A 15,063-nucleotide genomic window follows, 5' to 3' on the forward strand; every position below is an offset into this window, starting at 1 on the left:
TCTCTTGGTTATTTGGTGGTTTTTCTATTTTCCTTCAATTCTATATATTATTATTAGTTACAAACATGCTTTAAATATATGCTTTTCCCCATCTTTTACTTCTTTCTTTCTCTCATCCCTTCCATTTTAGAGACTCTGAAATTTAGAATATGTGTCTTTCTGTTCTTTTCTTTTGCTGTCCTACGTGGCAGTAAATTCTGACGAAAGAGTCTGAAAACATTATATCTCTGGTAGTTTTTTTGTTGTTTTTAATGGAGTCCTGAATGTCTTGCTGAATATATCTAAAGTTTCCCCCGTGAGTAGGTTGGTCATTTGTTCAGAATATGGACAGGGCATTTTTCCTGTTCCCCTTGGATTTCTTCTCTATCCACCTCTTCACCCTGCTCTGTCCCATGAGACGTTGGCATTTATCATGGCATCAACAGGCTCTCTTGTCCATTGGCTCCCAACTTGGTTTGCCATGGGCAGGGGGTGGGTATCAACAGTAGATTGAACGGACTTCTCCGGTGGTCCAGTGGCTAAGATTCTTCACTTCCAGTGCAGGGGATGCAGGTTTGATCCCTGATTAGGGAACTAAGATCCCACATGCAACACAGCTCATTTTCTCTTTTAAATTTAATTTTATAGGCAAATAGTTGTTTTACAAGGAGAAAGAAATGGCAACACACTCCAGTACTCTTGCCTGAAAAATCCCATGGATGGAGAAGCCTGGGAGGCTACAGTCTGTGGGGTCACAAAGAGTCGGACACTACTGAGCAACTTCACATTCACTTTTCACTTTCATGCATTGGAGAAGGAAATGGCAACCCACTCCAGTGTTCTTGCCTGGAGAATCCCAGGGATGGGGGATTCTCAGACCCCTATGGGGTCACACAGAGTCAGACACGACTGAAGCAACTTAGCAGCAGCAGCAGTTGTTTTACAATGCTGTGTTAGTTTTCTGCCGTACAGCAAAGTCAGTCAGCTGTATGTATACATATACCCCATTCATTTCCTTTTATTCAGCTGATCACCATGTATCAGTTCAGTTCAGTTTAGTTTCTCAGTCATGTCCAACTCTTTGTGACCCCATGGACTGCAGCACACCAGGCTTCCCTGTCCATCACCAACTCCCAAAGTTTGCTCAAATTCATGTGCATTGAGTCGGTGATGCCATCCAACCACCTCATCCTCTGTTGTTCTCTTCTCCTCCTGCCTTCTATCTTTTCTAGCATCAGGGTCTTTTCAAATGAGTCAGTTCTTTGCATCAGGTCACCAAAGTATTGGAGTTACAGCTTCAGCATCAGTCCTTCCAATGAATATGCTAGGTTGATTTTCTTTAGGATTGACTAGTTTGATCTCCTTGCAGTCCAAGGGACTCTCAAGAGTCTTCTCCAACACCACAGTTCAAAAGCATCAATTCTTCGGTGCTCAGCTTTCTTTATAGTCCACCTCTCACATCCATACATGACCACTGGAAAAACCATAGCTTTGACTAGATGGACCTTTGTCAGCAAAGTAATGTCTCTGCTTTTTATTATGCTGTTGCGGTTGGTCATAGCTTTTCTTCCAAGGAGCAAGTGTCTTTTAATTTCATGGCTGCAGATCACCATGTACAGTGGGTTTCAAATATGTCTATAAATTATTTGACATTTTTCTTTCAGATAGTGGTGCTTAATGTCCTATCCCTTGAGTGTGAACTAGACTTAATGACTGATTCTAGTGAATAGAATGTGACAGAATACATTTGGTGACTTCCAAGAATAGGTCATAAAAGGCATGCAGCTTTCTCTTTGCTCTTCCTCTCTCCCTTTAGATCAGTAGCTCTATGGGAAGCCATATGACATGACATGAGGACACTCAGACAGTCCTACAGATAAAGCCCACATTACTGTCATCAGTCAGTGAGAACTGAAGCTTCCTGCTAACATCCATGCAAGGGAACCATCTAGAAGGCTAATCCCTGACCACAGTCAAGGCTTCAGCTGATTGTGACTTTGGCTTACATCTTGACTGCTAATTCATGAAGAACTCAGAGCCAGAGCTCTCCAACTTTAAGCTATTCCCAATTTCTGACCACAGAAACTGTGAGATAAGAAATGTTTATTTGAGGGATTTTCTGGTGACTGAGTGGTTAACCATCTGCTTGCCAATGCAGTGAACATGGGTTTGAATCCCTGGTCTGGGAAGATTCCACATGCCACAGGGCAACTAAGCTCCATGCACCCAACTACTGAGCCTGTGCTGTAGAGCCTGTGCTCTGCAATAGGAGAAGCCACCCCAATGAGCAGCCTGCACACCACTACTTGAAAGTTGCCCCTGCTTGCTGTAAGTAGAGAAAGCTCATGCAGCAACAAAGGTCTAGCACAGCCTAAAATAAATAAAATTTAAAAAAATTTTTTTAATTTAAAGAATGTTTATTTTACCTTGCCAAGTTTGGGAGTAATTTCCTATGCAACAATAGATAATTAACTCCCATATAGCTTTTAAAATCTTTTATATACTTAAAGGAAGCAGTTAAATCTTTCTCTCCTTCCACCTAAATATTCACAATACTTTAATTTTAGTTTCAATTTGATTTGTTTTGTCATGTTTTAAACTCATAGCTACAACAGCTTGGATTTAATTATTTTTTGTTGCTTCACTATATGATTTAATACGTGGAGCCTGCAACTTGATTTACAATATTCCTTAGGGCCTATCTAACCAATCATACAGTATCTGATACCTATTTACCTTATTATTTTAAAAAGTTAACAGAGGGATTTTCCTGGTGATCCAGGGATTACGACTTCACCTTGCAGTGTAGAGGGTGCAGGTTTGATCCCTGGCCGGGGACCTAGGACCCCACATGTCTCATGCCCAGAAAACCAAAACATAAAACAGAAGCAATATTATAAAAGTTAACACGGAAAGCTTTATCTTAAAGTAAGTCTAGAATACAGTCAAACTCCCATTCATTCATCTATATTGAATTGTCAGTCATCAAATTTCTATTAACTATCATTCATTCATTCATTTGGCCTTACTATGTGATAGGCACGCAAAGACTCTGAAAATATAGAGATGAACACATTCATACTTAGTATAACACTAATGAATAATTAGCACATTCTCCCTAAGGAAACTATATATCACCCTGTTTGGCCAGTGAAGAGGGAAGCTGGTTTCTGAAGAACGATAATGGATTTGCTTAAGCTTAACCAAGTCATGGCCTTAATTTTAGCTACTGTTAAAGTTGTCATCTCTCTACTAGAATAAATCAAAGCAGCTTCTGTCAGCTTGGATGCAGCAACTGGTCTATTGATAACAAAAGCTTTCACAAAAGCTTTCCCAGTAAGTATAAAACACCGGGAGCATTTGCCTTCACCTGGTAGGGATAGTGCTGCATCCTCACTGTCTCCCTGCAAAGTTATATGGCCCCCTAGCTCTTTGTCACAGTTCAGTCTGCACGGTTTGAATAATATCTTACTTCACAGGATACCACACAAATCCCTTACACTGATGGCATCATGCTCATAAGATCTGGAGAGTACTGGATGGCATGCAATCCAGATGTCTTACAAAGACATAATGTGTGCTAATGGAAGGGAGATAAATCTCATGAAAATACAGGAGTCCTTCAATGAAGATTTGAGGGTCGGGTAGTGATATCTCCTCCAAAGTAAAAGATAAGCTGCTGTACCTTGCACTGTCTGTTATCAAAAAAAGAGACACAGCATTTAATGGCTGCCCCAAGAAATAAAGTGCTTTTCAGATAATCCAGGTTACTGTACTAGCAGGTCTGCCACTAGGTCTGTATGGCAGAGTGGACTCAATGGTACTTAAAATATCCATCAGAGAGCAGGATGTTATATGTCAACTGTGGCAAATGCCTATTAGAGGATCACAGAGGTTCCTATGACTTTGGAGAAAATTCATATCCTTTTAGCAAATAACTGTTATTCTTTTGAGAGGTAGCTTCTGAACCTTGAATAATCACCTAATGACATGAGAACCCATCAGGGAACTGAATGTTATCTGATCCATCAAGCCTAAAGTTGGCTGTGCCCAATATTGCACTCCATTATTGAGTAGATGTGCTATATCCATACAATGCTGGAGAAGGTCATGAAGGCACAAGGAAGTTACATAAGAAAATTGCTCAATATAATAGTGTGTTGACTCCTGAGGCATAGCTTCAACACAAACCCATGGCTCATGGAAAGGTCCCTGTGATTATTTAACTAAAGAAAAAAATCAACATATTTATGGATAGTTATGGAGGATCTGTTGGCACTGATCAGGAGGCATTTTTCTGATTATCTACTTTGACTGAAAGAAGACATGAACTGAATTGCTTATCTATTCATAGACAGAGACCAGTGGTTTGACTACATTATCACAAACTGGAAAAGAAAAAATATTGGACAACCAATGGCAGGAAAGCTTAAGAAATATTAGAAGTACTGACCTCCAAATACACTCAGAATATGAAGATACCTAGGTCTCATGTGGCTGCTTAGACCCCTCTATAGAGATAGTTTTCAATAACCAGATAGAAAAGTACTTGTTCAATGATTTTTGTGAAAAAGTAATCATGACAACAGGAATGAAGACTGTATGTGGATTTTGGATAACATAGATTTTTATTTACACTGACCTGGATCAGAGCAATGCTAATGTGACAGATTTGTCAGGAGTGGGTGACCAACACTCAACTCAGTCAACCAGAATAGCCAGCCTTATGGAACAAAATACCCTATGAAAGACCCAGTTAATACACCACCTAGAAGCAATATCTTTCAAGGTTGGGCTGCTGTTTTCTAGAATATAGAAGAAGCCTAGCAGCAAATAGATGTTATACTCACATGAGATAATTGCAGCGAGTTCAATAAAGAACTATTTACAAAGGTATGAGCAGAGTTAAGGAAAAGAAGAGCTGGTTCAGAACCCAGAGGCTAGCTACAATAGAATCGTTGTTACCTCTAGACCTGAAAGGGCAAAGGAGGAAGGAGTTCCCCAAATCCAGAGAGAGAAGCCAAATGGAAAAGAGTTGACTAACTGGACTTGGGCCTTATATGCCAGCAAATTTGGAAAACTCAGCGGTGGCCACAAGACTGGAAAAGGTCAGTTTTCATTTCAATCCCAAAGAAAGGCAATGCCAAAGAATGCTGAAACTACTGCACAATTGCACTCATCCCACACACTAGCAAAGAAATGATCAAAATTCTCCAAGCCAGGCTTCAACAGTATGTGAACCATGAACTTCCAGATGTTCAAGCTGGATTTAAAAAGGTATAGGAACCAGAGATCAAATTGCCAACATCTGTTGGATCATCAAAAAAGCGAGAGTCCCAGAAAAACATGTACTTCTGCTTTATTGACTATGCCAAAGCCTTAGACTCTGTGGATCACAACAAACCATGGAAAATTCTTAAAGAGATGGGGATACCAGAACACCTGACCTGCCTCCTAAGAAATCTGTATGCATGTCAGGAAGCAACAGTTAGAACTGGATATGGAACAATAGACTCGTTCCAAATCAGGAAAGGAGTACATCAAGGCTGTATATTGTCACCCTGCTTATTTAAGTTCTATGCAGAATACCTCATGAGAGACGCTGGGCTGGATGAAGCACAAGCTGGTATCAAGATTGCCGGGAGAAATAGCAATAAACTCAGATATGCAGATGACACCACCCTTTGGCAGAAAGTGAAGAAGAACTAAAGAGCCTCTTGATGAAAGTGAAAGAGGAGAGTGGGAAAAGTTGGCTTAAAACTCAAAAGATCATGGCATCCTGTCCCATCACTTCATAGCAAATAACTGGGAAAAAATGGAAACAGTGGCAGACTTTATTTTGGGGGACTCCAAAATCACTGCAGATGGTGACTGCAGTCATGAAATTCAAAGACGTTTGCTCCTTGGAAAAAAAGTTATGACTAACATAGACAACATATTAAAAAGCAGAGACATTACTTTGCCAACAAAGGTCCATCTAGTCAAGGCTATGATCTTTTCAGTAGTCATGTATGGATGTGATAGTTGGACTATAAAGAAAGCTGAGCACAGAAGAATTGATGCTTTTGAACTGTGGTGTTGGAGAAGACTCTTGAGAGTCCCTTGGACTGCAAGGAGATCCAACCAGTCCATCCTAATGGAGATCAGTCCTGAGTGTTTACTGAAAGGACTGATGTTGAAGCTGAAACTCTAATACTTTGGCCACCTGATGTGAAGAAGTGACTCGTTTGAAAAGATCTGGATGCTTGGAAAGATTGAAGGCAGGAGAAGAAGGGGACTACAGAGGATAAAATGTTTGGATGGCATCACCAACTCAATGGGCGTGAGTTTGAGTAAACTCTGGGAGTTGGTGATGCACAGGGAGGCCTGGCGTGCTACAGTCCATGGGGTCACTAGGAGTCAAACACAACTGAGTGACTGAACTGAACTGAACTAATCTTACATATAGGTCTTTAATCCATTTTAAGATTATTTTTGTATATTGTGTTAGAGGATGTTTTGATTTCATTCTTTTGCATCTAGGTCTCCAGTTTTCCCAATACCACCTACTGAAGAAATTGTCTTTTCTCCATTATGTATTTCTGCCTCCTTTCCTGTACATTGGGTATAAATGTGTGTTTGTCTCTGGACTTTCTATTCTGCTCCATTGTTCTATGTGTCTTTTTATTTTTAAACCAATACCACAGTGTTTTGATTACTGTAGCTTTGTTGTATAGTCTGAACTTACGAAGCATGGTTCCTTCAGCTCTGTTCTTCTTTCTCAAGATTGCGTTGGCTATTTGAAGTATTTTCTCCTTCTATACAAATTTTAAAATATACATTTTTTTAAAGAATACACACTGATGGCCAACAGGCACTTGAAAAGATGATCAACATTGTTAATCATCAGAGAATTGCAAATTAAAACTACAACTAGGTATCACCTCATACCTTTAAAAACAAATATTTTCAAAAAAGAACACAAATAACAAATGGTGAGGATTCAGAGAAAAGGGTACCCTTGTACACTGTTAGTGGAATTTTAAATTGGTGCAACCACTATGGAAAACAGAACAGAGGTTTCTCAAAAGAACAAAAGATACAACTACCATATGACCCTGAAATCCCACTTCAAAGAAACAAAACACTAATTTGAAAAGACATGTGTACTGCAGTCTTCATAGCAGCATTATTTATAAATTGCCAAGATAATGGAAGTAACCTAAATGCCCAACAATAGATGACTGGACAAAGAAGATGTGGTGTCTGTGTGTGTGTGTTTGTGTGTGCATACACAAATACATACACTGGAATAGTACTCAGCCATAAAATAGAGTAAAAATTTCACCATTTGCAACACCAAGGATGAACTTGGAGGGAATTATGTTTAGTTAAATAGATCAGACAGAGAAAGATAAATACTGTATCTCTTATATGTGGACTATAAAAAAATAAGTGAATTTTTTACAAGTACATGGGATTAAATTATAATAACTCCATGAGAGCATATCCCCCCAAAATCTGGGAGAAAATACTGTGAAATTTATACATATATTTTAGATTTTTCAGAATGTGAGTGAACATCTAAATCAGTGATTCTCAACTGGAGCAATACCACTGCATAGGAGGTCTTTGGGAAAATTGGTTTTTGATTGTTACAATGTTTTGGAAGTATTACTATCTTTTAATGAGAGAGTGCAGAGAAGGCAATGGCACCCCACTCCAGTACTCTTGCCTGGAAAATCCCATGGATGGAGGAGCCTGGTAGGCTACGGTCCATGGGGTCACAAAGAGTCGGACATGAGCGACTTCACTTTCATTTTTCACTTTCCTGCATTGGAGAAGGAAATGGCAACTCACTCCAGTGTTCTTGCCTGGAGAATCTCAGAGACAGGGGAGCCTGGTGGGCTGCCATCTATGGGGTTGCATAGAGTTGAACACAACTAAAGTGACTTAGCAGCAGCAGCAATGAGAGGATGGTTGGGTGGGTGGGAGACAGGGAAGATAGAAGCCTGGAAATATATAGGACAATTCTGCACTTCCTGCCAACTTTCCCATGTCCCACTTATGTAGGTGACAATTTGCTTTTAAATACTTGAATCTAGAACTTCTGTTTTAAAATCACACATTTTTATTTTTGTGTGATTTTAATATCTACCAAGAGAATTTGACGGAGAAGGCAATGGCACCCCACTCCAGTACTCTTGCCTGGAAAATCCCATGGACGGAGGAGCCTGGTAGGCTGCAGTCCTTGGTGTCGCTAAGAGTCGGGGACGACTGAGCGACTTCATTTTCACTTTTCACTTTCATGCATTGAGAAGGAAATGGCAACCCACTCCAGTATTCTTGCCTGGAGAATCCCAGGGACAGAGGAGCCTGGTGGGCTGCCGTCTATGGGGTCGCACAGAGTCGGACACTACTGAAGTGACTTAGCAGCAGTAGCAGCAAGAGAATTTGAAGAAAGATTATATTTTTTGTTGCAATTTAATAAAATTTGTTCATTTAGGAAAATCATATGACTAATAACACCACTTGTAGTATTTGAATCTCCTACACAATTGCTTGAATCCTCCTGCAATTATAACCGTTATATTCAATGATTCTATCTATACGTACAAGCATCTGACTATTCCATTGTGTCTTCTAGTTTAGTTACATGTGAGCATTTGCATATTTATATGCATACTGTTTAATTTTAAATTAATTTTTAATTTATCATTTACATTACAGTTAGTACATGTTATTGTTTTTAAAAGAATTTGTGGTAGATAAGTTATGTTTTATAAATATTATTTCAAGATTTTTATAAAAGGAACATTGTCAAATATTTGTTATAAAAAGGATGTGCTGAGTATGATGGGATTGAGAAGGACTCACATAGCCATGATGCTATGGCATTATTAATTACCTTATATGAGAAGCCCTGATGTTTGTGGGGAAATATTCTAAAACAGATCTATCCTGGAGAAACTCAAGCGAGTCATATATGTAATGTTAAATTTCCTAGTAGCTACATTTACGGGAGTAAAAAGAAATAGATGAAATTAGTTATAATAATATACCTTTAAAAATTAACCATAACCAAATATTATAATTTCAAATATAATCAAAATAAATAGTATTAATGAGATAGTTACATTCTTTTTTGTTGTTGTTCATACTGTCTTTAAAACCTGAAATATATTTCACAGTTATAGTATGGCTCGCTTCAGATAAGCCACATTTGTGTGTGAAGTAGACATGTGGTTAGTAGCTATTCATATTGGACAGCACAGTTCTAGAATTTCCATGAATAGAGAAATTCCAAGAAAGGGAGTAAAATGTGAGAAGCCCCTTGCTTTACTAAGGGACAGAATAACTGCTACTGCATATTTCCTTTTCCCGCCTCTTTTTTTCCCCCACCATATTCCTCCAGTGGAAGTGTGGAGAGATGTGGACTTAATGAAGAAGACCAAGAGAACTAGAGGGACTTTCCTTGTAATCCAATGGATAAGACTTTGCCTTCCAATGCAGGGGCTGCAGGTTCAACCCCTGGTCAGCAAGCTAAGATCCTGCATGCTTCACAGCCAAAACACCAAAGCATAAAACACGAAATATTGTAGTAAATTCATAAAGACTTAAAGAGAGAGAGAGAGAACTAGATATCCTTGATTGACGTGACTTGTTTGAACTGACCCTTGCAACTTTCAGCTCAAAGTCTCGATGTTCTAGCTCAAAAACAGAGCATCTGCAGCAACACTTCTGTGCTAGAGGCTGCATGGAGAGGTGTAGCAGCCACTTAGTAATTCAAAACTACAAAATCAAGGAAAACTCTTCCCTTGACACTTCCATCTTCATCTTTTCCTCCATCGTCCCTGGGCATCAGATCCCTGTCAGCCAGATGCTTTCTCCTGCCAAGTACAAAGCTCTTTTGTACAGATGGCAGAGGCTCCAAAATTACCTGTGTTATCTCCTTTCCTACCATATGTGTCTAACATACTGCTGATCCTCATTATGCTGATATCTTGTTGTTTCCCACTGTTAACAAGCTCTCTCCTAATCTACCCTTTAGTAGGCAGCAGTGTAGTGACTATAATCTAATGTTTAAAGCGTGAGCCCTAGAGAGCAACACTCCTAAGTTCAAGCCCTGTTTATGCTGCTTAAAACCTGAGTGATCTTAAGAGTAAATAAAACTCTGAGCTGCAAATAATTGAAGGGAAAATAATGTCCACTTCACAGGCTATGGTGAGACTCAAATGAGAAATGGATGTAATACATTTAGCATAATACTTGACATATGTAAGCATTTAATAAATTGAAGCCTCTTATTATGACACTGTTTCATCAATCTATAATTCCCTCCCCACTCCTGGGCACCTTCCCAATTCCTTCTCAAATCCTAGTCATTTTCCAGTCTTTCCCAGGTCTCACCTCGTCTCCAAGTCTTCTATAGACCTTATTCTCTCATTTTCATGTGTTTGTTGAGAACTCTGACATAAACTAAACTGGTATTGACTTCTAGTACAGGACCACCTGACCTGCCTCTTGAGAAATCTGTATGTAGGTCAGGAAGCAACAGTTAGAACTGGACATGGAACAACAGACTGGTTCCAAATAGGAAAATGAGTATGTCAAGGCTGTATATTGTCACTGTACTTATTTAACTTATATGCAGAGTACATCATGAGAAATGCTGGACTGGAAGAAACACAAGCTGGAATCAAGATTGCCGGGAGAAATATCAATAACCTCAGATATGCAGATGATGCCACCCTTATGGCAGAAAGTGAAGAGGAACTAAAAAGCCTCTTGATGAAAGTGAAAGAGGAGAGTGAAAAAGTTGGCTTAAAGCTCAACATTCAGAAAACGAAGATCATGGCATCCGGCCCCATCACTTCATGGGAAATAGATGGGGAAACAGTGGAAACAGTGTCAGACTTTATTTTTCTGGGCTCCAAAATCACTGCAGATGGTGACTGCATTTTCATGACTGCAGCCATGAAATTAAAAGACGCTTACTCCTTGGAAGGAAAATTATGTCCAACCTAGATAGCATATTGAAAAGCAGAGACATTACTTTGCCAACAAAGATCCATCTAGTCAAGGCTATGGTGTGTCCTGTGGTCATGTATGGATGTGAGAGTTGGACTGTGAAGAAGGCTGAGCGCCGAAGAATTGATGCTTTTGAACTGTGGTGTTGGAGAAGACTCTTGAGAGTCCCTTGGACTGCAAGGAGATCCAACCAGACCATTCTGAAGGAGATCAGCCCTGGGATTTCTTTGAAAGGAATGATGCTAAAGCTGAAACTCCAGTACTTTGGCCACCTCATGCGAAAAGTTGACTCATTGGAAAAGACTCTGATGCTGGGAGGGATTGGGGGCAGGAGGAGAAGGGGACAACAGAGGATGAGATGGCTGGATGGCATCACTGACTCGACGGACGTGAGTCTGAGTGAACTCCGGGAGTTGGTGATGGACAGAAAAGCCTAGCGTGCTGCGATTCATGGGGTTGCAAAGAGTCAGACACGACTGAGCGACTGAACTGAACTTAACTGAACAGGACATACAGAGATCATTTAGTAATTTCTTTAATCGGATGACTGAGGATGATAAAAAACAACAACTACTGCAGGTGTTACCACAACCCCTCAACCCCTCAGTCCGTCTAAGTTTGCTTGCCACTATGGCGGATAGTTTCCTCATGCCCACCGACATGGCGGCATGGGCTGACGTTCTTCTGTATGGTTCCCGAGAAGGTTCCCAGCAGCACGGAGTCACCTCACTCACGACATTATCCCACTCATTAACATGCCATTTATTGACTTTGTTCCCTTCCCTGTCTCACTCTCTTCACTTTCACTCAACTAAAATCACTTTGCAAATTAGCTACCTGCATGAGTGTTTGGTTTCCATGAAATCCAAGTAAGACAGGAACTTGCATTATTAGGTCCGTGTTGTATGCCTAGTACCACATTAGGCATTCCACTTTATCTTCTTTCATATTCTCAACATTCTTTGGGATCGGGTCTTACTGTAACCATTTTTAGTAACAAATGAGAAAGCCAAGACTAAAACATTTCAGTGACTTTTTCAGGGTCGTAAAAATATTAAGCAGCAAATGTTGCAATCCAAATGCTCCTTTCAGTTCAGTTCAGTCGCTCCATCGTGTCTGACTCTTTAAGACCCCATGGAATTCAGTGTGCCAGGCTTTCCTGTCCATCACCAACTCCCAGAGCTTGCTCAAATTCTTGTCCATTGAGTCAGTGATGCCATCCAACTATCTCATCCTGAGGCGAAGAACTGATTCATTGGAAAAGACCCTGATGCTGGGAAAGTTTGAAGGCAGGAGGAGAAGGGGACGACAGAGGATGAAATGGTTCTTTAGGTGCCCATTTTGAATTAAGTGTATAAAAAAGGACTCAAACATTTGGGGATAAAGTTTAAAGAAATATATTACAGAAAATAGAGTTTGTAAAATTAGATCTCTTAGGTATCTGACAAACTAAGTTATAAAAACAGAATTTAATAAAACAGTGTCTAGAGACATTGTACATTGAACACTTAGTTGTCATTTAAATGCCTTACTTATAATCTACTTTCTTTATTCTGGGAAATGAAGATGGGAGAGGAGTGCCTGAATGAGTCAGATTTTGTAAGAAGGTATTTAGAAGATGAAACTGATTTAGTCTCTATGACACTGGAGAAAGAATTAGATAATGGAGACTTTTCTGGGTGCTTGGATACTAAAAGGAAAGGCTTGGATGGATGATAAAAATTGAGAAAAATTTCTTTTCCATATTAAAATTCTCATTCAGAATTGATTTATTTTTATCTTTCCAAGTCACACAGGCCATGTATATATGAGTGATTGAATTGTAACATGAACTGTCAAATCCTTCAATGTGGGTAAGGAGATAGCTAGGCAAATGTTAAAAGAAGCAAAGGACAAAGAGATAGGTTTTCCATATGCAGAGGCAAACGTTCGGTGACCAATGCATCTTCCAAATTTTTAGGAACTGGAATTTTTTAACTTTTTATTTTATATTGGGAGTATAACTGATAAAAATGTTGCGATAGTTTCAGGTGAACAGCAAAGAAACTCAGCCATACATGTACATGGTTTCATCCTCCCACAAACTTTCGTGCCACGTGAAAGTGTTGGTTGCTCAGTCGTGTCCGACTCTTTGCGACCTCATGGACTGTAGCCCACCAGGCTCCTCTGTCCCTGGGATTCTCTAGGCAAGAATACTGGAGTGGGTAGCCATTGCCTTCTCCAGGGGATCTTCCCAACCCAGGAAAGTTCCTAGGGAGATAGAAAGTGGCTCAGATGGTAAAGAACCTGCCTGCATTATGGGAAACCTGGGTTTGATCCCTGGGTTGGAAGATCTCCTAGAGAATGGAATGGCTACCCGCTCCAATATTTTTTCCTTGGAGAATTCCATGACAGAGGAGCCTGATGGACTACAGTCCGTGGGGGTCACACAGAGTTGTACATGACTGAACGACTAACACTTTCATTTTCAGGTTGCCACATAGAATTGCATTAATCGAATTAGAGAAATTACAAGCATTCAGTTAGAATTAGAGTATCTCCCAATTTAGCTACCATATATTACTTTGTGTGGTTCTCTAATACAGCTGGCAAGTGTATAATTCTTAGAAAATAAGGATGATGAATTTATATGACCCTACCTAGCATCTTCAAAGAAAACAGAATCAAGTCTTCAATTTCATGAAGTTTGAAAACACTGGATATTTATAGGCAGTTTGAGATTATTAGACAAAATGTATACTGAATTTTTATTGTGTGTTACTTCAAAAGTTGCTACTGTTTGCCTTTATAGTGTCATAACAGATCATAAAGAACTAGCCAATTTGAACTGGGCATTATAGTTTCATTTCTGGAAATTTTGAAATGGGCTTCACTTATGTATAACCTAAAAGAATTACATCATAATATTTACTGTAGATTTATTAGCTCTGATATGAAATCATTTCATTTTGAGTCCTAGCAAAAGTGACTTCTTGCCAGCCAAGCATTTGTAGTGTGCCCTCTAATTCACATTTTAATAAATGTCATTTTCTAAGTGTGTTACCTCATGCTTTGGCTACAACCCAGATGAATCCTGAGAGAATAATAAATGTGCTTTCTGACTGATTCATCCGTATTTTATTTTGCTTTTCATTAAGAAATTACTCTTTGAAGAAAATCAATAATCTTTTGTGACTGAGGGGAGAGGTTAGTGTGTTGCAGTGGTGCATTCTAATTTCTCAAATCAGACTGCCTTTAGCCAGCTGTTGCTGATTGTTTTGTCTTTTCTTGTTCCTACAGCCTGGGTCAATGGTGACCCCAGAAGAGTGGCCTATCCTACAGACAGCCAGGGCTACTTTTGTGGCCAGAAGGGCACCCCCAATGAGTGAGTATGGCCACCTTGCTGATTTTATTGTCTAAGCTGGAATGTGGAAGTCATTTTTGCATTAGTCCTACTTAAGACTTCATAAGAGGACTGAAATTCATAAAATAGGGCTTCCGTCTTCTTTTACCCAGAGACAGTTTATAAATAGGTGGGATATTTCATATTATTTGATTTAGACAAGATGTCATCATTCTGCAGAATTTTATTAAAATACATGAAGACCTGGTTAGTAAAAAATATAATTGTGATGGATAAATTGGACCAGTGAGCTTTATGAGAAGTCATATTTTAAAATGCTGTATGAAATGAGCTATTGGAAGGCTGAGATCTGAGTAGCTGCTAAAAAGCTAGATGGCACAGTAGTTAGAATTGTTTTTGTCACAGTGTCTACGGATAAACCATTCCACCTTTCAAAGTGAGGGGCACACCTTGAATGTCTTCAATGAGTGGCAGGTGGACTTTTCAAGATAACTAGCCTGCTGCTGACAATGACCCTGAAGCTGAAACAAACAAGAAAGAATCTTCCATAAAATTCCTTTCTAATGTTAATCATAACAAAAGTTTTCATTTCTGAAAGTCAGTCAGTTCAGTCGCTCAGTCATGTCCGACACTGCAACCCCATGAATCACAGCACGCCAGGCCTCCCTGTCTATCACCAACGGAGTTCACTCAGACTCACGTTCATCGAGTCAGTGAGGCCATCCAGCCAT

The 15,063-nt window shown here is 39.6% G+C and overlaps 1 protein-coding gene across 1 annotated transcript in view; it reads left to right on the forward strand.

The window, feature by feature from the left end:
- Nucleotides 1-15,063, forward strand: part of SLC44A5 (solute carrier family 44 member 5) — a 230,561-nt gene that overhangs the window by 136,624 nt on the left and 78,874 nt on the right. Inside the window, exon 5 of the mRNA XM_070362122.1 lies at nucleotides 14,269-14,353. Coding sequence (XP_070218223.1) covers nucleotides 14,269-14,353 — 85 coding nt within the window. The remainder of the gene's footprint in view (nucleotides 1-14,268; nucleotides 14,354-15,063) is intronic.

Source organism: Bos mutus, chromosome 3 (assembly GCF_027580195.1).
Source record: "Bos mutus isolate GX-2022 chromosome 3, NWIPB_WYAK_1.1, whole genome shotgun sequence".
In the NCBI taxonomy this organism is placed as follows: domain Eukaryota; kingdom Metazoa; phylum Chordata; class Mammalia; order Artiodactyla; family Bovidae; genus Bos; species Bos mutus.